Source organism: Nuphar pumila, chromosome 11 (genome assembly GCF_984573655.1).
Source record: "Nuphar pumila chromosome 11, dmNupPumi1.hap1.1, whole genome shotgun sequence".
NCBI classification, from domain to species: domain Eukaryota; kingdom Viridiplantae; phylum Streptophyta; class Magnoliopsida; order Nymphaeales; family Nymphaeaceae; genus Nuphar; species Nuphar pumila.
Genome location: NC_143259.1, coordinates 109,184,011 through 109,210,790, shown reverse-complemented (window position 1 = coordinate 109,210,790; position 26,780 = coordinate 109,184,011). Strand labels below are relative to the sequence as shown.

General features: G+C 36.4%; 1 protein-coding gene across 2 annotated transcripts; it reads right to left on the bottom strand.

Moving 5' to 3' along the window:
- Positions 1–18,248: 18,248 nt before the first annotated feature.
- Positions 18,249–26,098, bottom strand: DEG15 (protease-like protein). 2 transcript variants are annotated; one of them, XM_089980049.1, is made up of 14 exons: positions 25,918–26,098; positions 24,587–24,633; positions 24,112–24,301; positions 23,976–24,023; positions 23,776–23,859; positions 23,111–23,257; positions 21,438–21,560; positions 21,248–21,351; positions 20,334–20,419; positions 20,150–20,244; positions 19,370–20,078; positions 19,047–19,248; positions 18,769–18,860; positions 18,249–18,570 (listed from the first exon to the last, which is right to left on the bottom strand). In XM_089980049.1, exons 1-14 carry the CDS (start codon positions 25,987–25,989, stop codon positions 18,317–18,319), a joined length of 2,253 nt encoding a protein of 750 aa, XP_089836175.1. In that variant the 5' UTR covers positions 25,990–26,098; the 3' UTR covers positions 18,249–18,316. The 2 variants fall into 2 exon arrangements, with proteins under 2 accessions (XP_089836175.1, XP_089836174.1); XM_089980048.1 differs by having other exon boundaries at positions 23,776–23,877; positions 25,918–26,019.
- Positions 26,099–26,780: the final 682 nt, after the last annotated feature.

Here is a 26,780-nt window from a genome sequence, read left to right as displayed (position 1 = left end):
GAATTTTAAATAGAAAATTAAATAAGAAATTTAAAATGGAATGGAAATTTAATAGTTAATTGGAATTTAATGAAAAGTAAGAGTCCAATAGGGTGGGACAACCCCTATTTGGACCTATCCTCTTTGGCAATTCCCTACTTAGAAATTTTTTAAAATTCTAAGAAACTACCTAATTTAAACAAAAGTCAACAAAATTTACAAAGTTTCCTAAATTGAAATTAAGGCTAATTATCAAGGGATTTAGCCATAGAAATGTTAAGATGATTAAAATAGTAAAGATGAATCCTATGGTAGGACTAGTGCACCCCTCTTTGTTAGCTCGAGCCTCTACTTTGAGGCAAGTCAAAGAAAATTCAAAACTTTCCAAAATTTTAACTAGGACCTTAAGATTAGATATTTTGAAAAAATTTTAAATCCACTAAAATGCCAATTAAGCCTAGGAATTTGGAGAATGTCATATAGGCAAGAAAATTTTTGAAAAATAGGAAGGTTAAATGGGGACTAGAAAGTTACAGTATGGGAGATGGAAATTCCAAATCACTTATTAGAAGGGTCTACATGCCCCCCTATTCTCTCTACTCTCTCTCTCTCCTAATATCATCTCTACTCTCTCCCTCTCTTGTTTCTTCTTCTTCTCCCTCACGTGTGGAGTCCTCCAGAAAGGGTGGAGGTGTTGCTGCTAAGAGAAAGAGGACCAGCAAGTAGATCCAATCCATCTGTCCAATGTACCCACGTAATTAGACCCCCTACTTGAGTTTCGACTTTCAAGGTAGGAATGTTTTAGCCCATGTATATGAGCATAAGACCAATATGCATGTACATGATGTAGTTATTTCAAATTATGATATGCATATTGATATTAGTCTATGACATGCTTATGACTGATTCAATATGGGTCTTGGAGGAGTTAGATTCTTCAAAAATGTTTTCAGTAAAAAAATTGGTTTTTTGAGAAGAACGCATTCTTTTTGAGAAATCTTTTTCAGAGGCTATAGTAATCATGTGTTTATGGATGCATAAGGATTATAAGGGATATATCAATCCTATGAGACCTCTATAATTATCATATATAGATCATAGGGGTATGGGATTATAAAATTGACTTTAGGTAAATCGGTTTTTGAAAAAACCATATACCCAATTTTTTAAAAGAAACCAATTAGAATGTTTGAAATAAAATCTTTGAATTGATTTAGGTAGGTTTTGTATATACACATATAGAATTCATATTCATAGTGAATCTGAGATCTATACGCCTACTTGAGAAAAAAAATTATTCAAAAAAAAACAAAGAGAGAGAAAGGCGACTTGCATAAAACGTGCTATATTATTGATAGCTCACATTTTAAAATTTTAGAATTCTTGCTTTAGTGATTTCAGCATGCTTAACGGTGCATTTAGGAAATGTTAAAATGATGGAAACAATAAGATTAGGTCTGAAAATTCATTTACTGGTTGTTGGATATGCTTTTGCAAATCAAAATATTCTTATAACTAATTATACCAAAAATGTGTGGATTGGGTATTGTTTATGATAAGAGTTTATTTTTTCTTAATTTGGTTTGTATAGTAATTATGAAAGATGTTAATGAATCGTGTATGCACCTTGTTTGGGTTTGTACCCATGTATGTACATGATTCATTTTATTTTTTGGCATAATTAGAATAAGTAAATTACTTGTGTTAAGGGACTATACGATGTTGGTGTTTTTGGATTTGAACAGTCTGAAAGATGGATGTAGATCTCACAAACCCTATGATCATAAAATTTTTTGGAGGTCTTATACACACATAGAATATTTTTCAGAAAAAAATTGGAAACCAGGGGTGCACGACTTGAGAGAGAAGGTCATCGCAAAATGAGACAAAAAATTTGCTTAATTTGTAATGTTGTTGTGATACATTATAGTATTTGATTTTTATCTCTCAGAATATAAGTGATCTGGGGACAAAAGTTTTACATGTATCAGAGACGTGGTATGGCATGGGATAAAAATCTTGGATTTTTTTTTATTTTCAGTGAGTAACAGGAAGTCATGGAAGTTCGGTAAAATCTAGACTATGCAAGAAACAGATTATGTCTCATCTCACGAGTAGTGTCTGTTTCTAGGATTTTAATTAATTATTAACATTGAATTTTGATATAAGGTTTTCAATGTCTAAAAGCTAAGATATGTGGGAATCTCCAATAAAAAAATAGATTTTTTTTCTGCTTGAAAATTTTACAATGACTAAATATTGATGATAGTCTTGTGCCAAAATTGAACCTGTGAAAATAGTTTGAAATAAAAATAGGTTTTATTATTTGGTTTTCAATTTTTAATTTATAAATCTTAATATGAGGTTTTCATGGTTTGAAAGCTAACGTATGTGAGTACCTCTGATAAAAATTTAGTATCCAAACTTAGATTGTACGTTTATGGTTAAGTGCAGTAATAGCAACATAATTTTTACATAACTGAACCCTAGTAAGGTTGTTGACCGATTTTGAATATATGGTATATATATTGCCTAATGTGGTGCCATATGCCATGACCAGTATGATGAGTTTATGTTGTAATGTGCATGCTTGCAACATGATAAAGTGTATGAATGTTAATGACCCATGCATGTAACTAAATTATGCGAATTCATAAAATTAAAATATGTTATTGCATGTCATTGAATTATACTAATGCATGCTATTGAATTATATTAGTGCAATATGCAATGCATGATATTGTAATATGCAAATATATAAGATGTCAATGCATAATAATAAAATGTGCATATGAATGTTAATGGATTATGTTTGTGTATAATAATGTAGTATGCTTGGCATGCATATGGATAATGCATTGAAATTATGTATGATTGTGCTCAAATTGGAGGCATTAAGCATGAAATTGGTTAATTGTGTTCATTCATAAATGACAATAAAATTAATAAAATAAATATTGAATATGCACATTAATTCTATTGATGCTTACATTGAGAGGGTAAGCGGTACTTCTAGCTTCGTCAGAAGTTTAATTAAAGCATGGAAGGTTGCTTCTCCCCCACCAGGAAGATAAGAAAATTGACCTCTAGTGTAGTCGTGATATGGTAGGTATGTAACTCATGAGTGAAGTCTGATATATAGGTTAGAGGTATTGGGATTTCTCTCTCGACAATGGTTGTAGCTCACTCAGAATTGGTTAATAGTGCATGATTAAGGTTAAGCCATAATTGTTTGAATATACCCCCTCTTAAACTGTTTCTCGATCTAAGTAATGGATTTGTGTTAGTATCCATAGATAATGGATATTGAAATAATGTTTGGTTGTGCATTTTGTTTATGCATTACATACATCATTTAAGAAAGATAACCTATATTGGTAAGTACATGCATTATTTAATTATTCATGCATAGTTATAATATTTGCATTTGAGTTAAACTATGACATGCATTTGAAATTGATAGCATGTTCTGAATGAAATGACTACTTAATTGTTTTGCAATTGATGCCACGTTATGATTGGGATAAATTCTTAATTGAAGTACATATCTGAATGAATAAATAATTATTGTTTTGAAAAAGCTAATTATTTTTCCTTTTCAGGATTGTTTTGAAAAAATAATTTTTGTTTATTTCATACTTGAGATGCTATGATTTAATTATTATTTTTTGGGGGACTAAATTAAATTTAAATGATAAATGCTATTCATATTATAATTCAGTTGTAATGATGGAATGATCCAGAATGTTTAACCGATTTCAATATATGATTTTTGTTGTATTTTCAAAATTATTTGATAAAGGGTTTTGTTAATTGGACATCTTTTCTTGAACTCAATTCTAAAGAGATTAAACGCTAGTGCTTATGTAGGCTAGCTCCTTAGAGTTTAGTTCAATTAAGGCAATGAAATAGGTGAGACCTCATATTAAATTGCATAAAAAAATTACATGTTTTTTGGGTTAGAATTTTGGGGCATTATAAGCAGGTTTCTGCCTTAAAAAATCACATAAAAAAATATTGACACATTGATTGTCTTAAACAATACTCTATATGTCATTAGCTCAAGCACATATGTTGTCAGTAAAAGAAGCAAGATTCCTAAAAGGGTCTCAAGAGCCATGATGTGTCATCGGCAAAATAGGAAGCTTAGCTAATAACATATGGTTTGCCATCAATAAAAGAAGCATAATTCCTAAAAATGTCTCATAAGCCATGATGTTTCGTCAACAAAAGAGAAAGTTTGAATAACAATACATGGTTTTTCGTCAACAAAAATGAAAGTTTGAACAATGACACATTATTTGTCATTAATTAAAGAGACACTATTTCTAACAACACAAGGATTATCGTTAGCAAGTTTTAAATTGTCATCGCCAACTTCTTAACGACAGATGTTGTGTTGTCAGTAGTTGACTCTCCCCCCCCCCCCACCAAAAAAAAAGAAGAAGAAGAAGAAGAAGCCGTTTTAGTCGTCATGCATTGCATTTTTTATTTACTAACATATTTTCTTGCAGGAACTCAATCAACCCTTAAAAAAACTTACCTAGTCTTAATTATAATATCAACATATAGATAGATCGGTAAAACCCGTGAAATTTATGAAATTCTAAATGAATAAAAGGGATCTGTTATGTGAAATAGTAAGATTTTAAGTTAGGCAGTACAATTTTTATGACTTGTGGTTTCTAGAATGAAACCGATAACAAACTCTCACAAGTGGTTTTGGATCCGGATCTTGGCGAGATCCGATGAACCGACCCGGTTCACGAGTCCAAGTAAGGAAACCCGATGGTTTCGGGAGGATAGCGTGAGATCCGAAGCACATTTAAAGTAAGCGAGTACAAGTTTAAAACCAACGGGTGAAAAATCCACTTGAAAATGGAAGAAATCCATCAACAAGGAAAAATGTCCCAATATGACATAAAAAGAATATTTTCGCAAAAGTAAACAACAAGTGGAGAAGTGGAGTTATGGTAGGACACACAGTGTTGTAGAGTTGCAACCTCAATTCAAAACCCCCTGTGCACAAAATTTTTTTTTCACAAGAAAGTGATGATTTCTACCTTGGTGAAAAGGGTAAAAACATGGGATTATGTTAAGCCTAAATCTTTGGCTTTTCCATCCAGCTCTACCAAGGATTGAGGAGAATCCCATGTGACATGGAAGAGGGGTACCCATAAAGCAAATAGTGAGGAAAGTTAGAGGAAATTATGCCAAAGAGAGGAGGGGGCATTGTTGGAAATAGACATCACCTACCAAAAACGTGAGATTTGGGTGAAGATTTAATGCTTTAAAAATTTAGTAACTTCCCCCTAAATAGAGAAGTTAAATGAGAGATTTTTGGTAAGGAGTTACATTAGACGTATCCCTCTCTCTCTCTCTCTCACGGTGGTGGTCGACCTCCATAGTTGGTGGTGGAGTTTTCTATTGCTGCACGACTGGACTTTCATTGGCAAACGTAGTGTGCTACTCCAACGAAGGAAGAAGCGTTGCTTCGTTCGCTTGACGCTCCAACAAAGAGGTAAGGAGCATTGCTATTTGTATGTAAGTGGTTGATGCCTTGTTGCGCATCTATGTTGCAATATCATGGAGTTTACGCGACAAGCATCACCTATATGTAGGTATGTTTAGGGTCTCGAAACCCAGGTGGCATGAGTTGAAACACCTACTCGCCAATAGGTTAATATGTAGTGGCTCAGCCAATGGTTCTCACCCTTGGCCAACGTTAGGGCACTGTGGTGTTCTTTGTAAGGGCATTTTGTTCCTATGTATATGCCTGGTGATATGTAGTACTCATATCAAAACCTACAGTTCGAATCTATGTAGGAAAATGCATATAGTTTTGGTGTGGGTGTTAGTCATGACGGATTCAAGATCGAAACAAAAATAAAGTAGGCGAATGGCATGGAACCTTAAGTATCTCGGATTATTATTCATGAAATTATTGTTTGGTTGTATTTTCTTGTTCAATACACCTTTCATACTTTGTAGATTGAATGATTTTAATCAAGTCTGAAGTTATGTATACGTGATTGCTATTTCACATCATGGTAAAATAAAGATATATCATTCATATTGGGTAATTTGATTGGATTTGATGTTTTTGAGGGTGGAATGCACTCATATCTATAGTTGAAAGATTTCATACATTGAGGATGAAAGGGGTGGCAAAACAGTTCATTTAGAATGATCAAAATGTTTGAAAAATAAAAAAATACACCCTTTTAAAAGTTACAGAAAAATGGCAAAATTAGTCGACTGAAATAATAGTTAGTCGATTGATAATATGTTCAGTCGACTGATAAAACCTTCAATCGACTGCTGCTAAAATTTTCAGGAAACAGACATTTTATTCAGTCGACTGATGCTAAATTTTTTCCAGAAAACAGACTTTCTGATCAGTCGACTGATAAAACCTTCAGTCGACTGATGCTAAAATTTTTCCAGAAAACAAACATTCTGATCAGTCGACTGATAAAACCTTCAGTCGACTGATGCTAATTTTTTTTTTCAAAAAATAGGCATTTTGATCAGTCGACTGATAAAACCTTCAGTCGACTGCTGCTAAATTTTCCAGAAAATTGATATTCTGTTTCAATCGACTGATAAAACCTTCAGTCGACTGCTGCTAAGTTTTTCCAGAAAACAGACATTCTGTCCGGTCGACTGATAAAACTTTCGGTCGACTAATTTTATAAAAAAAATAACGTTTTGCTTAGAAGATTTGAAGCAAAAAAGGATGGTCGACCGGTGAGCATATTGGTCGACTAATAAACATGAAAAATTGAGTAAAGAGTTTTTCTAAATTGATTTTCATGAAGGGTTTTTTTTTTAGAAAAGTTTTTCTAAAGACTTTTTAGGTGAAATGAATTGAAATGTCTATGAAGGAAATAGTTTCGATGGTAAACTAAATATATGATTCACATATAGACTTTAGGATTATGTCCAATACATGGAACACACATGATAAAGTTGGATAATGTCATGTTGCGGCATAACCAGTGGGGGTACGAAACGTACACTCGAGCTTATAAACAAAACTGAAAATGCCGAATGTTTAAGTACTCGACACAAAGTTGAACCAGAATTATGAGAAATTGTGGTTGGTGCCTTTTAGGCATTCGATGGGTAATGTGCATATACTAAGATCAACCTGAGTATGAGTTGGGGTTTTGAAAGTCCCCTGTGGTGCAATGACTTGCATATAAGAATAAATAAAATTAAAAATATGCACACATAACCTAAATATGGGATTCTGGGTATACCTGAAAGATGGTATATGTTACTGGTTTCCCAGGGTTCTGGGTACATCTGAAAGAAAATGTATGTTACTGGATCCAAACAAACAAGAATAAAAATATGCACATATAAATTAAATATGGGATTTTGGGTATACCTGAAAGATGGTATAAGTTACTGGTTTCCCAGGGTTCTGGGTACATTTGAAAGAATATGTATGTTACTGGATCCAAACAAACAAGAATGAAAATTTATACACATAAATTAAATATGTTGGATTCTGGGTATACCTGAAAATGGTATATGTTACTGGTTTCCCAGGGCTCTGGGTATACCTGAAAGATGGTGTATGTTACTGGACCCATGGTCTACCTTGGAGAGGGTAGGTGGTACAAGCTTCGTGGACATTCTTGTTCTTGTGAGAGCTAGGCGTCTCACCCGGTCCCCAGTCCACGAAGTTAGGGGACCAGGACTACCAGTATGTTCTAGGTGGTAGATCCAAGTCTTCTGCAGAAGTACAGGGTGCATCCTAATTTTTGTTCTAGCCACTGGGGAGTTCTCTCTCGGTCACTGACCGTCCCCTTTGGATATCCGTACGGCTAGTCATACGGGTTATTAAATAATAGACCCCCGTATGGTCTCGATCCGCTACGAGGTCTATGTCTGTGCGTACCCACAGGGTAAGAGTAAGATAAGCATTAAATAATTTAAGTTGACTAGAAACTTATCTCTGAAGAATTACATTCTGTTGAGTTGACTTTAGTAAAACTTGTGGAACCTACAACTTGTACTAATGTGGATAAATATACCTCTAGTTCAGTCATCCTTTGCTCTGTATCATGAATTAGAAAGCATAATCATCTTCTTAGAATGTTATAAACTTTCATGCTAGTTATATCTGCAGTACTTGCACATATTTGTACACAGGTCACTGAGCACCACATATAAATATAATACTTCTTACGCAGACAGGGGAGTCTGACATTCTGCTTTAAATGTTTTTCAGGTAGCAACTAATTGGAGCATCGGGGTGTCGTTTTGGATAAAGCCAAGAGATCTCATTTATTCAGTATTTTATGTTTGAACTCTGATTAGTAGATTTACATTTCTGTTATGGGATGTAATTAATGGCATTAATGTTTCAATTAATGAATGGTATGTTTAGTACTTCTCTGTTTTACCCTGTAATGCGCCCGACTTGTGTTTTTCGCACTTCCGCTATTTCAAAAAAAAAATTTATTCCAAAAAATTTACTATAAAAAGTTAGGGCGTTACAAGATCAATGAACATTAGGTCCATAGGTTGTCCCACTGATTGATGAAACAAATTGAAGCCCATTTGACGAACGCTTAAATCATCCTTACCCAAACCCTTTTTTTTTAAAGTGCATCTATGAAACATATACCATTTTCAAAAATGTCTCTGTCTTTTTGATGTTTTTCTCTAAAAAAATTATCTGAAGGTTTTGTCTTTATAAACATATCAACCATCTTTCGTGTGATTTTAAGATACAAGGTACTTGTTTCATCTTTTATCTAATCTCGCTCGACAAAGACTTCATGGTCACAACAACTAAGTTCAAGAGAAAGTCCTTGTGTGAGACAAGGTACTAGCTTAGTCTTTAGTCTAACCTCATTTGGCAAGACCTTTTTGCCTATATATATATATATATATATATATATATATATATATATATATATATATATATATATATAGGCATCATAGAGAAACCCTCGTGTTGAGCTATGTACATGCCTTTAGCTATTATCTTGCACTGTCAAGTCGTTTATGTCTTTGTAGTTACAAGATCCCTTTAAAAAAAACTTTTTCAAAGTCAATCTTTTGCTCTTTTCCAAAATCAACATGTCTACTTCTTTATTATCGACTCAGCTTCGTGCACTCGACAACAAAGCGGGGCATTTATAGATACCCCATTTTACTGAGATATTTTACATACAAAATAATTCATGTTTTTAACTTACACCAAAACAAGGTTAATTTCAAATCTTATTTTTGACCTTTAAAATAACTCCTTTAGAGCCAAGAAGAATTAAAATGAAGGATGTCAACTTTCCAATGAACAAAAAATCAGGTCAATTCAATATCAAAATCAAAAGTTATAGCCAAAATAAGTCATGAGTAGCTAACAACACATGAAGTGTCAACATTTTTCCCATATGTTGTCAACAATTAGCATTTTACCATGTTTGTCTTCAAGGGTTTTCAGACGACACACATGCTTATTGTCAAGAGTTTGCCATCTCATGAAGTGTCATCAGCTCCTACTGTTAAAGACACTTAGTGTTTGTCGTCAACATTTGTCACCAAATTCTAGAAAGTATATCCTTTTGATAAATCATATCCTACCCTCCTTTCAAACTCAGGATGAAATATTCTGAATCATAAACCTCTTTACAAAAGTCAGCTCTTACCTCTAAGGCAGTATACCTTGGACAAATCTCAACCCTCCATTCAAAAACTAGGTAATAAGAGCACTGCATCCAAATACGGGGTGAATCCGAAAAGACACATCATGAATATTTGGGGAACATATCTAGATCCACAAGAAAAACTATAAATAGGAGGTTACCTCCTTATTTCAACATCTAGAGTCCAAGTCCCTAGCTATAGCCCTACTCTGTCAAAATCCTTGCACAACTAAACTTAACTTAGTTAAGCTTACCTAGCCTAGCCTAGGACTTAGATCCCCTATCTCACCTTTCTTTAGGAGTCCACACCTAGCTGAAGTGCTACTTGTGTTCCACCACGTTCGCCAACAATGTAGAAAGGGCTACTTAAGCTTGAGGTAAGATTTGATTCATTTTGATATTTATTTTGTTTATTTATTACAACTTTATAAGTATTGAATCCCCATATTTTTTGTTTGTTTCGCCTTTTTTTAAGTCTTGGTGGATTTCTCGTCATCGAGATCCGCATACGAGGTATGTGCACTCACAAGCCACAACCCCAAAGACAAAGATCTTGAGCTCTAATATAGATGATATATGCTCAATAAAGGAGGAAAGGCGTGCAACCTTGAAGAATGGACTCCAAAAACTCTCAAATTTGGATCCAGCCATTCAGACCCATTTCTAAAAATTTTCTTATGAAACCCCTTCCTTTTGTTTTAAAAAATTCGGGATCCACACTTAGTCGCTTTTGGTCAAAACTTCAAACATTTTTTCAAAGTTTGCCTATGTCCTCATCTTTTTTAAAAGAAAGACTTTATCTTTTAAAATCTTGTCTACTGTCTATCTATGCAATCTTATGTGACAAGGCACTTGTTTCATCTGTTGTTTGACCTCATTCAATAAAGACTTCTTGTTCACCTACAAAATTTAAGGAAAGTCCCTCGTGTGAAACAAAATATGAGCTTTTATTTTAGCCTAGTGTCATTTGGCCAAGACCTCTTTGCTCATATAAAAGATCATCATAAATATGACCTCACATGTGGCTTCATACATGCCTTAAGTTGTAGAGCTCATGCTTGTCATCATGTTATCCTTTTTAAAAGACTTTCAAAAAAGCTTTGTGTTTGTGTTAACCTTTGTCTTTTTATATTGATGTGTCTACTTTTTTGTTAGCAATCATACTTTGCATGCTCAATAACAATAAGGGGTACACCATAATTTCAATCCATTTAGATCTTGGGTAAATTGGATTTCTCAAATGAGTTGTTTCAGGTCCGAAAACTGGGCAAACTTGATTTGTAATATGATTTTCAGCTACAAGATGACATTTTTGATATTTTTACCAAAAAGTTGAATATTTTAGAATGTCTTACCTTCTAAATAAAATAAATTTGGGTCAAAATGGATGCTCTAAGAAAGATTCATGGCCAAAATAGTAAATTTTGTCTAAGGCTCACCCTAATTTTTAGCTAGGCCCCACTTAGAACGCGTTTTTGGCCTATTATATTACATTTTTTGGGTCTTGAGTTTAAAATAAAAGTTGAAGATAAATTTGTTATCGTTTAAATAAATTAATTGACACTAAAATTAGTTATATTTTAAGAATTATGATAAGAACTAGAATTGTCCAAAACTTGCCATTTCAGACCTATTTTTTTAGAACAATGTGTCTTGGCACAAACGAACTTACCTAAATTATGGATTTTCGAGTTTAGGCCTTTTAAAACCTTAGAAAAAGCATAGTAATCATGTCAAAACCATTTTTCTTCCATATGCAAACTCCTTATGATAATCCATGCAATCCCTACCAAACATGGTCTGTCATCTCACTTTTCACCCAATTAAAAACAACTTGATACATAGCAGTTGAATATAGATATCTTGATCCAAAATTCTATTTGTCTTGGTCTAAAATTCATTTTGTACCCTATAAATAGAGTCTCTCCCTCTCATTCCAACCATCTAAAACTGGAGTAAGGAGCCCCTTTGCACTATGAGTCCACCTTAGTCTAAGTCAATCCAATTTTGTTGAACCATGTAGCCCAATCCAACTATTCTAGGTCAACCTACTTAGCCCATTGGATTCACTTTAATGGACCCAGGTCCATAAAGCCTCAGCAGTGCGGAAGCTCTATTTGATTCACCTTGTACTCATCAAGACATCTATGAGGGCTACCTAAACTCGTGGTGAGCTCCCTCTTCCTTTATTTCATTTGTTTTTTCATTTATCTTGTTTATTGTTTTAAGTTCAATTTTGTCTTATGTGTTCTTTGTGTGTATTTTTGTATTTTTGTATTTTTCTTAAGCTTTGGTGGTTCCTAGTATCATGAAAGTCTCGTTTCTTATTTGCAAGAGGCTGAAAAGAAAGAATGAAAAATAGATATGCAAAGGAATCGAGCAACAAAGTAGAGTTCTTTTTGAAGATGATTTTTCATCACTTGGGGGAGGAATGACGATCAACTTGTAGGTCGAGTACCCACATTTTTCAAAAGTCTGATTTTCAAAAACCTTATTTACTTTTAAAAAAATCTTTTTAATATAATATCAAGCATATCCTCAAGCCTATACCTAGACCTAAAAATCGATAAAGTCAAAGGCAAATACAACTGTAATTAACAAGCCCTCAAAGGACCATGTTCTCGAAGTCAAACCTAGTGTATATAAGCCCTATAAGAATTCTTATTCTTCAATAGGAGACTAAACTATTTAGCTTGTCAAATAATTACATTCAATTCTTAAGAAAATATTTTAGATAATTTTTTAAAATCATATGTATGAAATGAGGTCTATAAAGAGGACAACAAAGCCAACAATAGAACATCACACTAAAGGATAAAATAGAAGATGGAGCTAAAAAAACTTTGGATATTCATAAACAACCTCAAAACAATTTTTGAAAAAACCCACAAAGATTTTAAATTTATTTTGAAACCATTTTTTACAAAATGGTATGCATCTAAAAGGGTCCTTTTTTTATTATTTGTTGCTCTTTGAAAGATTTTGTCGTTTGGTTATCATTCTATCTTAACCAAATACTTTTTTTATCTTAAAAAAAAAAATCATCGACTTCTATAATAAAGAGGATAAGCACAAAATTAAACTCAAACTCCATGTCGAGGCTCACAAACAAAACCAAATCAAGCTCAAGCTTGGCAGGCTAGGCTTAATTGAGACAAGCTCGAGCTTGAATTTGATATTTTCTAATAAACTAAGCCTGAACAACTTAAAACTTGATTTGACTCAATTTGTTTACACCCCTAAGGTCATGTTTTATGTGCTGGACAAATCCTGCTGCAGGGACAAAGCAGCCCCAAGTAGGAGTTCTGTGTTTGATATGCGCATACGTGCAAGGCACCACAGGAAGCACAGCACAATGCACGTCCCATGCTATGGGATATAACGTGTCAGCGTGGGACGCAAAAGTCGGTCCCCTTGGGTTCGAGAACTTGTGTTCTGGACAGAGACCACCTAGCGCATTCGGTCGGCATTTTTTTTTTGAAAGACAAGTTTGGGTTAGGCAGACCCCTATCAGTTGTACAACTATACCATTGGGTTTTGAACCTGCAACGTCCCAACACAAGGTGACCTGCACTAGCTGCTCCAACCAGACGCGCATCCGGCTGGCATTTGTCCAGCAAAGCAAATGAGGCCAAACTAAATCCAACAAATGAGACATTACTTACTCTGATTCAAATTCGGAATTGGTGGGATGAAAAAAAAATGCTGAAAGTTGGATCCGGCAATTAATAAGATATGTTATGTATAATCTAATACAGTTTGGATTATGTACCAAATCCAAATCCGATTATTAAACAGATGTTATTTCCTTTATTGAACTGAACCGAATGGATTCATATTCAGTTAACTATTTGACCCAAATCGGATCGATTGAGGCATAACGACACATGCTCACCCACCTTGGATTAGTTTATTATTTAGGCCACACTTAGGGATGTAAATGGTTTGGATTCGGATCAGATGTGGCAAAAACCATATTTGACCAATCGGATGGCTAAACATATTTGAATTCGGATGGTGAAAAGCTCATACCAGATCCACTTTTGTACATGTAAACGGGTTCGAATATCCATCGAATTCAGATATTTTGTGAATTCGGTAGCAAGAAATGAAAACCATACCCGAATCCTATTATAATCAGATATGGTTTCGGCTTACTGATGCTATTAAATTGAGTCAATTTTGGTAAGATATCGGATAAAACCAGACACCTGATTGGCCCGGTAGATCACTTGGGTGAAATTAGTGGCAATGTTCTTAAAATAGGTTCAGTAGGTGAATTAGTTTCTTAATAAAAAACATAAGAATTGAATCAAATAAATTTGTTTGTGAATCAACATTTTACCATCAGATGACGCGTGTCATTAAACAACAAAAAATACTAGAAAATATTAAACAATTTTTTAACCTTTTAAAAAATATTTAAAAATATGAATTGAAATAACACGTGAATCGGCTAAGGGTCGATTCGATCTTAATCGGCCGATTCAAACTGATTTTAACAACATTGGTTTGTCGTCATCACCACAATGTTGTCAATATCAGTGCAGCCTTGGCCGATTCGTATCATATCAGAAGAAAATTGATACGATACTAACCTGAATCGGCTATTTTTTAATAATTAAATACAAAAATAATCAAAATTGTTTTTTAATATTATTTTAATGGTTTTAACATGTGTCATATTTTTTAATTGTTTTTGTGCTGATTCAGAACGATTCACTTGAGAATCGGTATCGGCAGATTCACCAGAATCATTGGCCTCGCCAGCAATGCAGTGGCGGAGCCAGAAGTTTTTCGTTGGGTGGGCAGACTTCGGGTGGTGATGATCGACCTCTATCGGTGGCGCAATGGCTCGAAGCCTCCGTGGTGGTGAAGATCATAGATCAAGATCGAAAGCCTGTTTCGGTAGTTGAGCCACCTCCTTCTCGGTGGTGATCCAACAGCAAGCCGAAGGTCTTCCAACGGAGGTGCCTCCTCAGCTCCCTCTCGGAGGGGACGGTCCTCGCCACAGCATGAGGCGGAGCAACTCCCTCGGCTGGCTCCATCCCATGTCCACCGTCTCCTGCGTCTAGGTGCCATAGGGTACTCTGTATCGCAGGGAGGCTTGATCTCCACTCCTGCACCACCCTGCTCTAATCTTCTTCGACAAGCATTCGCAAGGAAAGAATGCAACCACCAAATCGTGCGGAATGAAGAAGAAGACCCGAGTCGTATCATATTTCGACTCGGTTTCTAATTCTGGGGTGGGCGATCGCCCACCCATGCCCACCCCTGGCTCCGCCACTGCAGCAATGACTGCCCGGAGACCGGTGATGTCACCAATTTTCCGTTCAAAGTGGGTCCCACTGATTAATAGAGTATATGGTGAAAGGTGACGGCAATGAACGGTGCTGATTGTCTCATGACAAGCTGATCGTGATACTCCTTATCACCTGAACCACTCCTGTTTTACCCAGCACTGTAAACGAACCTCATGGATGGTTCCACTCATCCTCTATATATGTTTGTGATCTAATTGATTCCAATCGTTACTCGAAAAGAATGAATTCAACACGATCTATCTGATAGGAATTAACCCTTGGTTTCATTTTTTTACCAAAAAAAATGATTTTCTAAATCAACATATTTATAGCCGTGGATCTGCTCTGGCAGGAATAGCATCAATTTTAACTGAGCCCCAAGGGGTGTTTGGCGTAGTGGGGTGGGACCTTGGCTGCTAGACCGGTAGTCAAGGTTCGATTCTCATAGGGGTCGAGCCTCTGCACAAGCCAACGCGGAGCGTAGGTCATGGGGGTGGGGTCCTAGCCTCGAAGTTTTACGTTGTCAGCATAATGACCGTAGGTATGGTTAGGCTGAGCCAGCACGATCAGGTCTTTATGCTGGGTGTAGTTTCTTCAGGTTATAAATTAAAAAATAAAACTTATTTATAGCCGTTGATTTTTTTTAATCATCATTAGACATAGATCGGGTTCTGACGATTCAAATACTGATATTTATTAAACGAACCATGTACACCAAATCACATATTTGGGGTCAATTTGGATAAAAAATTAACTTTCATCAGTGAGTTTCCAATATGGGGTATGATGATGGGGATGGTACAGGGGACAAGTGAAAACAAATTGTTGCCCCCCAAAAATACCTAATTTTTTAAAATTAAAAAAATGTAAAAAAGTCTAACGAATGAGGCATCAAAACTACCCAAAGTGGGCTGTACCCATCCCATCAATTTAGGGTCAGGCTTTGACTGGGCTGCTCGACAGCTAGGTTAGCCCAGTCCATTAGCGGGCTGGTGGGCCCATTGCCCACACCTAGTTTCTTAACTGAGAGTTATTGTAGTTAATAATTAGGTAAAATAGGTGAATATAAGATTTACTGAGGTAAAAAAAAATTTAACCAGATCAATGGGTATTTTGGAGGAGTTGGAGTAGGCTGATTTGAATACCACGTCATATAATTGTCTTCAGTTTGACATTAAACCGTCAAAAACTGACTTGTGTGCAGGAATTTTCGATGATTAAAAAAAATCAATGGTTGACAAAATAGGAAATTTTGTGATTTAAAAAATTATTTTTCTTCATAAAAAGAATATGATCCAAGAGTTATTTTTTATTAAAGCAACCATGCTAAATCCATATATAAGGTCAGATTTGACCAAAACAGCTTGCATCATAAGATTTAAGAGAGATATGAAGATGGGCAATGACATAGGGGGTGAAACTGAACCCTCATAATTAATGAAGATAAAACAAAAAGAAGAGGAAAAAGATTTTAATTGAACTGTTCCGCAATTCTTCAATAGGCTGACTTGATAACATTCATATTCCAAACATAGACCAACATCACAAACATTCATTTTTTTGAATTTATAACCCAAAGAAACCACACCCGGCACGAAGACCTGGTCACGCTGGCTCAGCCTGCCATACCTACAGTCATCCAGCTGGCTGCATAAAACTTGGAGGCTAAGACCCCCTGTCCCCGGGGCCTATGTTAGACATTGGCTTGCACAAAAGGGTGACGTCCATGGAAATCGAACTTGACTGCCCATCTAGCAGCCAAGGCCCCACCCCCACCACCTCAATCCCCGGGGCTCACAACAGCTATTTACATGAAAAAAAAAAGAAAAGAATAAAAAAGTACATACCGCCGCGACAAAGAACACGAAAATTAAAACACCACCACCAAGAAAAAGAAAACAAAATGCCAACTTGATGGAGAAGAAACAAACCACAAACACCAAGGGAAAAAAAGAAAGAAATGAATGGAACTCAGCATCGATGAATAGCAGCAATCTTGCACTAATCCCCCCTCTCGTTCATGAATGAATTATTGATTATGTTTCATTTAATTTTTTGCATTTTTCATAGTTTGTAAATTAAACTAAAACAGATCGCAGCGTAGTTTTTGTGAATCTGGTAATAGATTTACATCAGATTGGGTCAGATTCAGTAATTGCCTACATCCAACCTGAATCCGACTGGTGTACATCACCTCATATCCTGCCATGTCCACATGAGGTCCAAACATTTGTTCATGGTTCTCTTATGGCACCAACGACAAAGAATGTAGATCATCAACCACACGATTTGGCACAAGAGATAAGATGTCTTTTATCATTGAAGGCAGATCATGAGAACCCCAAAACGTGTGAAATTTGGATCTTAATCAAATGAGGAAAGAATACACTCGCCTTCATTGGGCACAACCTTGATTTATAAAAGATACATATAAGTACGGTGCAGCTTAATGAAATAACTTATCAGACTATAGTCTAGTCACAGACACAAAAACCATATCAACTAGTAGTATCCCAACCTTTTATATATAACATGAGCAGCTATTTGGATCCCCATGTTGGGTCCAGGCATGGGAGGTTCCATCAGATAAATAAGACTTGTTGACAGCAACCAATGATGATGAAAAGAAAAGGAACAAGATGATTATCATGATCATGATCACAATGATGACTATCAAAAAGCCCATGATGATGATAAGCAATTGATGACAATGATTTACACATCAATCATAAAAGTCAAGTCTGGACTTCACTTCAATGACTCAATCCAAACAGAGGAATTAAAATTCATTCCTAATTTCACAATGGAGTTCTTTGGATTTTGTTCCAATAACTGGAGTTCCTCCCTTTCATTGTTATCCCGACTTATCCAACATATTGATTTTGTTGGTAATGTTGGAACCCTTTTCGAACTCCAATCAGCACAGCTTTCAAGTTTTGACCAGTTCATTGATGGCCGAAATCTAGCTGAGATTACTTAACTAATAAGCCTATTAATGGAAAACTTCTTTTTGGTTGCAACTTATTTAGAACATTTTTTTCATAGTAAAACGGATCAACATTCTGCGTGAATTCCAGTTATACAGTTAACAATATCCTGTTCTTGCTAGTACCAAAACTCATACTAATCTCAAAGCACGAAGTTCCCCTCAATTTCAATTCTCTTCAAATGATATTGGCAAATCTAAATTAATAGTTAATAGTTACTATATATATATATATTATAAACTAAGAAGACCTAGATTGTAGCATTTGAAATTTTAAAACTTGTAAGGGCATTGTTATCCACCAAAAAGGAATTTGCTGCTACAAAAAAAATCATAAATATAAATCAATATCACTGTAAATATTTGCAGGTTTTTTACTGTTACATTTTACTGTCTCTACAATAATGTGAAGTTCCACCAAGCTGTTTTTGTCCATCTGAAGGACGTTGTAGAAAATTCTCAGTATGTTTTTCCTTGATGAACTTCGCAAAACGACTTCCCTTCTCCCCATCTTTCTTCTCCAATATAGATTCTGGAAGTAAAGGTCTTGCATTCGTTGGAGGCATCAATGACCAAACTGCTGCAAGTTCCTTTGATTTTTCAAGAGGCTGTAAGATTGACATATCCTGCATATCTATGCCCAGCCAAAAATTCATTGCATGATTCCCAGCACATTCTCAACCACAAACCTTCTTAAGATATGAAAATAATAACCCAGCAATTCACGGAATGATTAACTTGACGTCCTTGGCAATTTACGGGGTGATTAACTTGACAACAATGGTGACAAACTTACAATTAAAAAAGCATGTGTAAAACCATTTTTATTTACCTGATGCAAACTTGAAGATGAGCTCGAGAGAAGCACATGGAATACTGAAGTTCAGGTGAGGAATTATAGTCCCACCACTATGCCTTGCATTGCTGCATCCAAGAGGCAAACAGCTATTCAGATTATCTATTTATCTTTCTCCTGGAAACTAAACCCTGAACATTATACTAAGGTAACACTTAATATCCAGTAATGCTGACATAATTACTGATTAATGGCTGTGTTCACTTCCAAAAAGATGGATAGTCATTGTGCAGTGGTCACACTTTCATCCATACCTGGTCACAAGCCCAATCAGATGTCCTTTAGAATTGAAAACACCGCCACCACTTCCACCTGGATGCACTGCAGCCGTCGTTTCAAGCATTGCAGCTATACATTCCCCCTCTATATCAGCGCTCATAGTTTCAGAGGCCTTAGGAGGACCGTGCATCTTAACAACTCTTGATACCACACCAGAACTAACAGATGGACGGAGGTCTGCAATAGGATGAACAGTAGAAGAACAATCAAGTCAATGCAAGAGAAGAAAGTTCCAGTTGAGAAGAAGAAAACATAAAGGCTAACATGGAACTAGGCATGAATCTGATGTACTACTCACTTGATCGAGGTCCAAAAAGGCCATGTCCTATCACAAATGCTTTAGATCCAGGTTGTGGACAAGCAACGTCTGGATTGACAGGGCAAATACTATTTGGAACAGAATCTATTTGTAGCAGGGCAATGTCCAACGGGCCTCTCGAAAGATATACTGCTCTTGCATCACACCATATATTTGGGTTGATATGATCCAACCGAACACGTATTCTTCCATAACCCTGGTAAATAGGATCTTGCACAGATGCCATTACATCATTCCCAGGGCTATGCACTTTGGCAGACACAGGCAGCAAATTCTGATTGTTCGCGATGCCATCACTTGCCTCTTTTGTTCCAGTAAGAATGGGGAATGTCCATAGTTTGTTTGTAACTGGTCCACTAACTTGAGGCACTTCTCTAAACCTCCATGGCTCTAAAAGGTGAGCATTTGTAAGTATCAGACCTTCAGAATTGAGAACAATACCAGAAGCCCAAGTTCCATCTCCAACAGTCACAAGCACGACAGATGCCACAGCCTTCTGAAGTTGAAATAAAGAGGGATTGGTTGCAATATAAGCATCTGGCGATAACATTATAGAGTCATTGGTAATAGCTGCTTGGTGTTCACTATGTGAAACAATACTCCTAGACGACTCCAAATCAAAGCTTGTAGATTTGTTCTGAAGTTGACCATCTATACCATCTGCTATGGCATCCCATGGAAGCACAAGCTGTGAACAGAAAAGTTTGTCTTCATCAAAGTGCATAAAAAATGAACTGGCCAACTTTGTAAGTGCCTTACCTGAATTTCTGTCCCTCCAGCACGTTGTCTTAGGGGTCTGGCTAGAATACCAACAAGACAAGCATGCTTACCAAAAACTGGACCACCTTCCATCCCTGGACATCGTCAAAAGAGAAACATGAAACCGGTAGAATGGCAAAAGAAACCTGAATCAGAATTCTTAACTTTGTGACATTGCTCACACCAGGCAGGCATCTTATATCAGCCATCAGCAGTGAGCTGCGTGAAGCAACTGACGGACAACAATTCGCAACCACACCCACAGAGACACTGGTTAAAAGTAGAAAAAGCTAGGAATGAATTCCACATCAAGACCTGATAATAGCTACTAGAATATGAAATCTGTAAATCAAACTGACCCCAGTAATGAACCTATAAATTGATGCCAACTGTTTCCAGGATAGATATTTTGGGTGCATTTGCCTACTGCGGAAACCCTCAGGTTTCTGCGGAAATGCACGAAAATCATTGCATTTCATGGGCCCCACTGCGGCAATGCAAACGCTGCCCTCTCTACCCATGTAGAAAGAAAGGGCCCTTTTCAATGTAACCCTGCCCCCCTCCATTTCAGTGGGAGAAGACTCTGTGGAAACCCCTTGCGCAGAATCCTCTTCCGCTGCACGCAAGGACACTTGAGTTTGTACAGAAAGATGACTAGTGTTTGAAACAAATGCACATATCCAATTGAAGAAGAAACTAACTTGAATTTCAAATTTCCATTGGCCATGCTCTTCAAGCAGACACAACTGTGGAGATAACCACACCAGACGTATGCTGGCGTCTAAAGCCAAAGTTTCAAATAATGTAATCTAGTACAATATATAAATTGTCATGAGCATGGTCAGCCCTACAACATATCATGAAAATTTTGTTTTGGTGCTCCTGTCACCCAGAAACTCATGTACAGATGACCCTTCAGAGTGTGGGTTATGCAAATTTATGTACTAACTTTTGTTTACAATGATAATCAAACAGACATCAGTTTCATATGCATAATCAGTTTTTTAAAAACAAAAAGGCATGTATGATTGGATTAATCAATCCAATAGCAGTTCAAAAAATGCCCACACAAGCACAATAGCCGATGAGCTACATTACCTATTAAAGAAGTGTAATGGTGAGAGTATTCCAAATGGTGAGCCCATTGCCAGAAGAATATCACCTCTTTTATTACTCAGTGAAATCTTGACATGTGGTCGATCCTGAAACCAAACTGTTGACAGTTTATCAAGGTGTCCTGTTGAATTCAGAACCCAGTGACTGAGAAGAGTAATAGACAAAGTTTTGCCTTGGTGTCTATCCCAGTAAGTCTAAGAAAAGCAAGTTTCATAGTTGATATGGCCACATTTGCACTGTCTATGCCTCTCACACTTTGACTCTCTTGCGAATAATATGCAGCTCTATTTTCATCCTGAAAGAAACCAAAGTTAGACATCTATTAGCTATTTCCAACATTAAATTTAAAAATAAAACAATAGATGCAAAATTTGGTTTCAAGACAAAATATAGAGCCATAGTACATGACACGTGAAGGAATGAAATTAAATTATTTTTGAGGAATTTGGAGTTAATCTAAAGCTCCCTATTTAGATGTTTTACGACAACAAAGACATCATTTACATAGGAGCTAATTTAATATATCATGAATGCACAAACCACATTGTTGGTTGCAACTTTATTAGTGGGAAAAAGTGGAGGAATACTCTTTGCACCCACATGTTAGATGTGATCAGAGTTACCACATTAACCCATCTAATCCACTACCAAGTAGGTTACACATGCTGAGTCATGGGTTGCTGACACCCTCATTTGCTAGTTTTTGAGACCCTAGCACCAAGGTAGTTTGGAAGAAGTAGAAACCATATTCGCCTTTTCAAGGCAACAAAAGAGGGGATATCCCTGTGGCTTCTTACTTTTGTCAAAAGGCTTCTTTCCCCCTTGTTTAAGACTTAGACATTTGACAAAAAATTTTGCTTGGTTATAAGTTGCCAAATAATTTTCATTTATTAATATTAAAAACTTTTTGACTTTTGAGGACTAAAAGAACCTATCCAACCTAGCCTACATTGTTTGAATGAAAAATGTCAAAATAGCACCACATATAGTTGTTTTTATGTGCAGTGCAGTGCATGAGGGCATTTTCATCTTTTACATTCTCTTTGACATTTAATAGTCACATGGGTACGAGTTAAGATATATTTTGTCTTTTCTTTATCCTTTTATTTGTGGTCATCAAGTCTGTTGTTTATCTTTGTAATAGAGTTTCATTAGCAACTTTTAGGATGCCTGGAAGAATACCTAGAGATATCAAGTTGGATTCTTTCTCATTTAGGATGCCTGGAAGAATACTTCGAGATATCAAATTGGATTGTTTTTCATTCACAAGGACACTCACAAAGAGGATTTCAGAAACAACTCTCACATGATTTGGAATCATACAAAATTTTCTAAGATTTTCTGTTTTACAAGGGAACTTTTCAAATGATTTGGAACTTAGTTATTCCTGAACAGATTTGGGCTTATTATTGCTTGAGATTGGTTACTTTAATGTTGTTTTTTGTAGAGGAATGCTGAAGGATGTCTCCTTACTATTTTGTGCATGCTTTGAAAGTTATTATTTTACGGAGTGGCAACTATTTTCTAGTAGCAGCCTGTAGGTCAACTGTAGTAGTCAAGTCGATAGCATAGGAGTGCATTATGGACAAAGGTGATTCTGGACAAAGGTGATTCGGTCCAACTGATTCCAGTGAAGTTAGATGGGACCAATTATGCTTTTTAGGCCATGCTTATAAAGATCATTATTGAAAGAAGAGGTCTTGGAAGGTATTTGGATGGGACAGAAACAAGCTAGAACTCAAATACCAAGTCTTGGCCAATAAAAAAGTGAAACACAACCTGTATGCAAGTGATATAAATATAAAAGGACAACTAGAAATTTAGTTACACAGTTGAAGGGCCAACCTGAACTTGCAGGGAATGGATATTTGATTGTGGAACATTCTTTGATGAAACCAAGGACCAACCCACCTCCCAAGAACCATCCACAGAATGACCACCATGTCCTTTTAGTAGGGAAGTAAGTGCAATAGATGATGCTGGAACATCCATCTATAAGTATATAAAAAACATGTTTAGATCCAATAAAATACACGCCACGGTACCTTCACAATTAAGAATAGACAAACTATGATGAGCTTGGGTCAAATTCACCATGTCACTCATGCATATCTTGTCAATGAAGTTTTCTAGGCAGGTTCTCAAGGAAGCTTACTTGACAAAAAAAATGAAATGAACTAAGACCAGAAAGATATCCACAACAACATCAAACAAAATCAGCCGTAAAAAGTGATGAGTTTAACAAATTTTGAATGTTAAAGGGGTGTTTTGGATGTACCCACTTACCCAGAAAAGTAGGACACATTGGGAAATTACATTATATAGCACACAAGTTGGCAAATTGTCCCAAGTTTTTTTTATAACTGATGCCTTCAAATACACTCTAATTGTAGCATTTTGCACCATAAACGAATCATAATTCCATGAAAGATTAATGTAAGATCCTAATTCTATTAGCATAACAACACAAATAAAATAAAATACCTTATCAAAATCGTTTGAGAACGTACCAACATAAGAAGCTCTGCTGGTAGCCAGGATGGATCATCATAATCCATAGTACCACCATGCTTGTCTGATGTTTTCCCTCTGGTCTGGAAAACCACTCTTAGCTTTCAAATTGGAGCTTCTAATCAAATTAAGAAAGGGAGAAATTCTTGCACAGAATCAAAGATGAAGAGAATATAGGTTTGCATAAACAATCGTCTACCTCGGTAAGCACATCAATTTGTGCACCAGGAATCAATTGTGGTAATCCCTGCAATAATTAAAGATATCAATTAACTAATTCTCCACAATCAAAACAATAAACTCCTAAAATAGAAAAGCAAAGAGCTCTATTGGACCTGTGATTCAATATGAAGATGTTGTTTCCCACTGGAAAGAAAAGGTTCCACCAAGGATGCGATGGTAACAACCAGTGCCGACATGGGTGGATTCTTTCCTCCACGCCTAATTAAGTGCTCAATTGGGAACTGGTTTGCAAAGGAGTCAGGCAACAGAAGCCCTGATGCCGATACCGTCGTCTTTCCAGAGCTGCATAAGACAATGAGCTTCTTCAACTATCCAACAATACAAGAACTACACAATTAAAACCAGTGTCCTTGAACTTCGATCAGACCACCAAAAGTGCAAATAACTTTTAAAATAGAGAAAAGTGGCAGATTGTCAAAGGAACATGACTGCATCAGAATCTGTCTCAAACACTACCCACCATCTAAAGTCCTCAAAATAGAGAAACTACACCTACTCACCTATTATCAAAAGCCAAAGAAGAAGAAACCATAATTAGTGAAGAGAAACCATGATGAGAGTACTCACTCTGCATGATAGAAGGCATGGCCCTGCATTTTGCGACCCCTTGGATCCTGAAACGCCCAAAAAAAAAAAGCCATTAATCTCACAATTGAATTTCATTTTGTTAGGGATTTAATCCCAACGAGATGATAAATCCTTCTTCATAATGTTAAAATTCAATGAAATTGGAGTGATTGAATCAGGAAGACACTGAATCAAATTATAATTCCATGAATAAAGGCATCTTATCGATCAAATCAATTCATCGTCGAGGATTAATAGTATAACATGGGGAGATCTTTTATCCATCCACACTGAATAGAAAACTTACATTGCAGAACCCCAACCACGAATCCCTTTAAATTTCTCATATTTTTCTACCCTTTCGTTCCTTTCTTCAACTCACCATCCTCGTTCTTTCATATGAATGAGGTTCAACCGGTATTCCGTTCATCGCAAAAACTATATAGTGGAAGGGAGAGATAGTTCCTGCCTTTCTTTCTTTTTTCCCTTAGGGAGTCGAACTTACTTGGATAAATTGAGATATTGCCTCCCAAAATCCTAATTTATCCAAGTACCAATTCGTGGATAAGTGAGTGCATAAAAAAAAAACTCAATTTTCTGGGAAAATATAGCTCCCTTCTTTCTTTTTGGGTCAAATTTACTTGGGTAAGTTGAGATATTGCCTCCCAAAATCCTAATTTATCCAAGCATCGATTCCTGGATAAGTGGGTGCATCCAAACACCCCCTGAATTTCTGGGAAAAATAGTTCCCTTCTTTCTTTCTTTTCGGGTCGAATTCACTTAGATAAGTTGAGATTTTGCCTCCCAAAATCCTAATTTATCCAAGTATCGATCCGTGGATAAGTTGGTGCATCCAAACACCCCCTGAATATTCTGGGAAAAAACAGTTCCCTTCTTTCTTTCTTTTTGGGTCGAACTTGCTTGAATAAGTTGAGATGTTGCCTCACAAATACCAACTTATCCAAGCATCGACTCTTGAATGAGTGGGTGTATCCTCAATCACACCCTGAATCCTCTGGGAAACAACAGTTCCCGTCTTTCTTTCCTTTTGGGTCCAATTTACTTGGATAAGTTGCGATATTGCCTCCCAAAATACCATCTTATCCAACTATTGACTCTTGGCTAAGTGGGTGTATCCTCAAACACCACCTGAATTCTCTGGGAAAAAATAGTTCCCATCTTTCTCTTTTTGGGTCGAACGAGCTTGGATAAGTTGAGATATGGACTCCCAAAATCCCAACTCATCCAAGCATCGACTCCAGAACAATTGGGTGTATCCTCAAACACCACCTAAAATTCTCTGGGAAAGAAGGATAAGGAGAAGAGCATACGGGGCCACAGATTCGAACGAGCACGGAAAGGCTCTGAGCCACTTCGACGATCCTCCGCATGTCGTCGTCCATGGGGAAGGGTGGCTCAGCAGCATCGTCTCTCTCTCTCTCTCTCTCTCTCTCTCTCTCTCTCTGGGCCGCTTCTTCGCTTTTGTAAGGGGTGAAGAAGGCAGAATCTGCCGTCCCCGTTCGTCGCCCGCAAACAAACATCATCATCACTGCTGTTCTTGCCCTCACCACGTGATGTAACGGATCGGATATGCATGTACTTACCCGGAACCGAACCAACAATCCAAAAGTCATATCACAGGGACACGGACACGTTGGTAGACTCGATTAGGTTGTCGATGGGGCGGATCTGGTTTGGACCCAGGTGAGTCCGAATTCAGATCTGACTTTGATATATGGGTACCTGGTCTGGACCCGGATCCGCTTAGGTTTCTTCTGCGATAAACCTTTTTTATATTAAAAAATCATGGTCTTAAAACCAGTCTCGCATGAAATTTCAGAAACCATACCAAATAGGACTCCTTGGATTTGAACCAGTTTTTAATCGAAGCTCATTCTTTATCACCAAACCCCAACCTTATATATTTTGGCACGTATTGAGTCTAAGTCAAACACAACGCATTGACAGCTCTAACCTCAATAGATAAAGCGATAATCGTTTATGTATGTTCGTATTTATATGCTACCTTTTTTTTAGCCAAGTCAATTTTGAAACCCCCATCACGATACAGCTGTTTTTTTTTTTTAATTTATACAACGCCACGATAAGATAAGCATCAGCTCATCCAATGAATCAATAAGTCCAAATGATAATCCTTTAGGATAAATCTTGACAGTTATCCTGATGGCCCCTG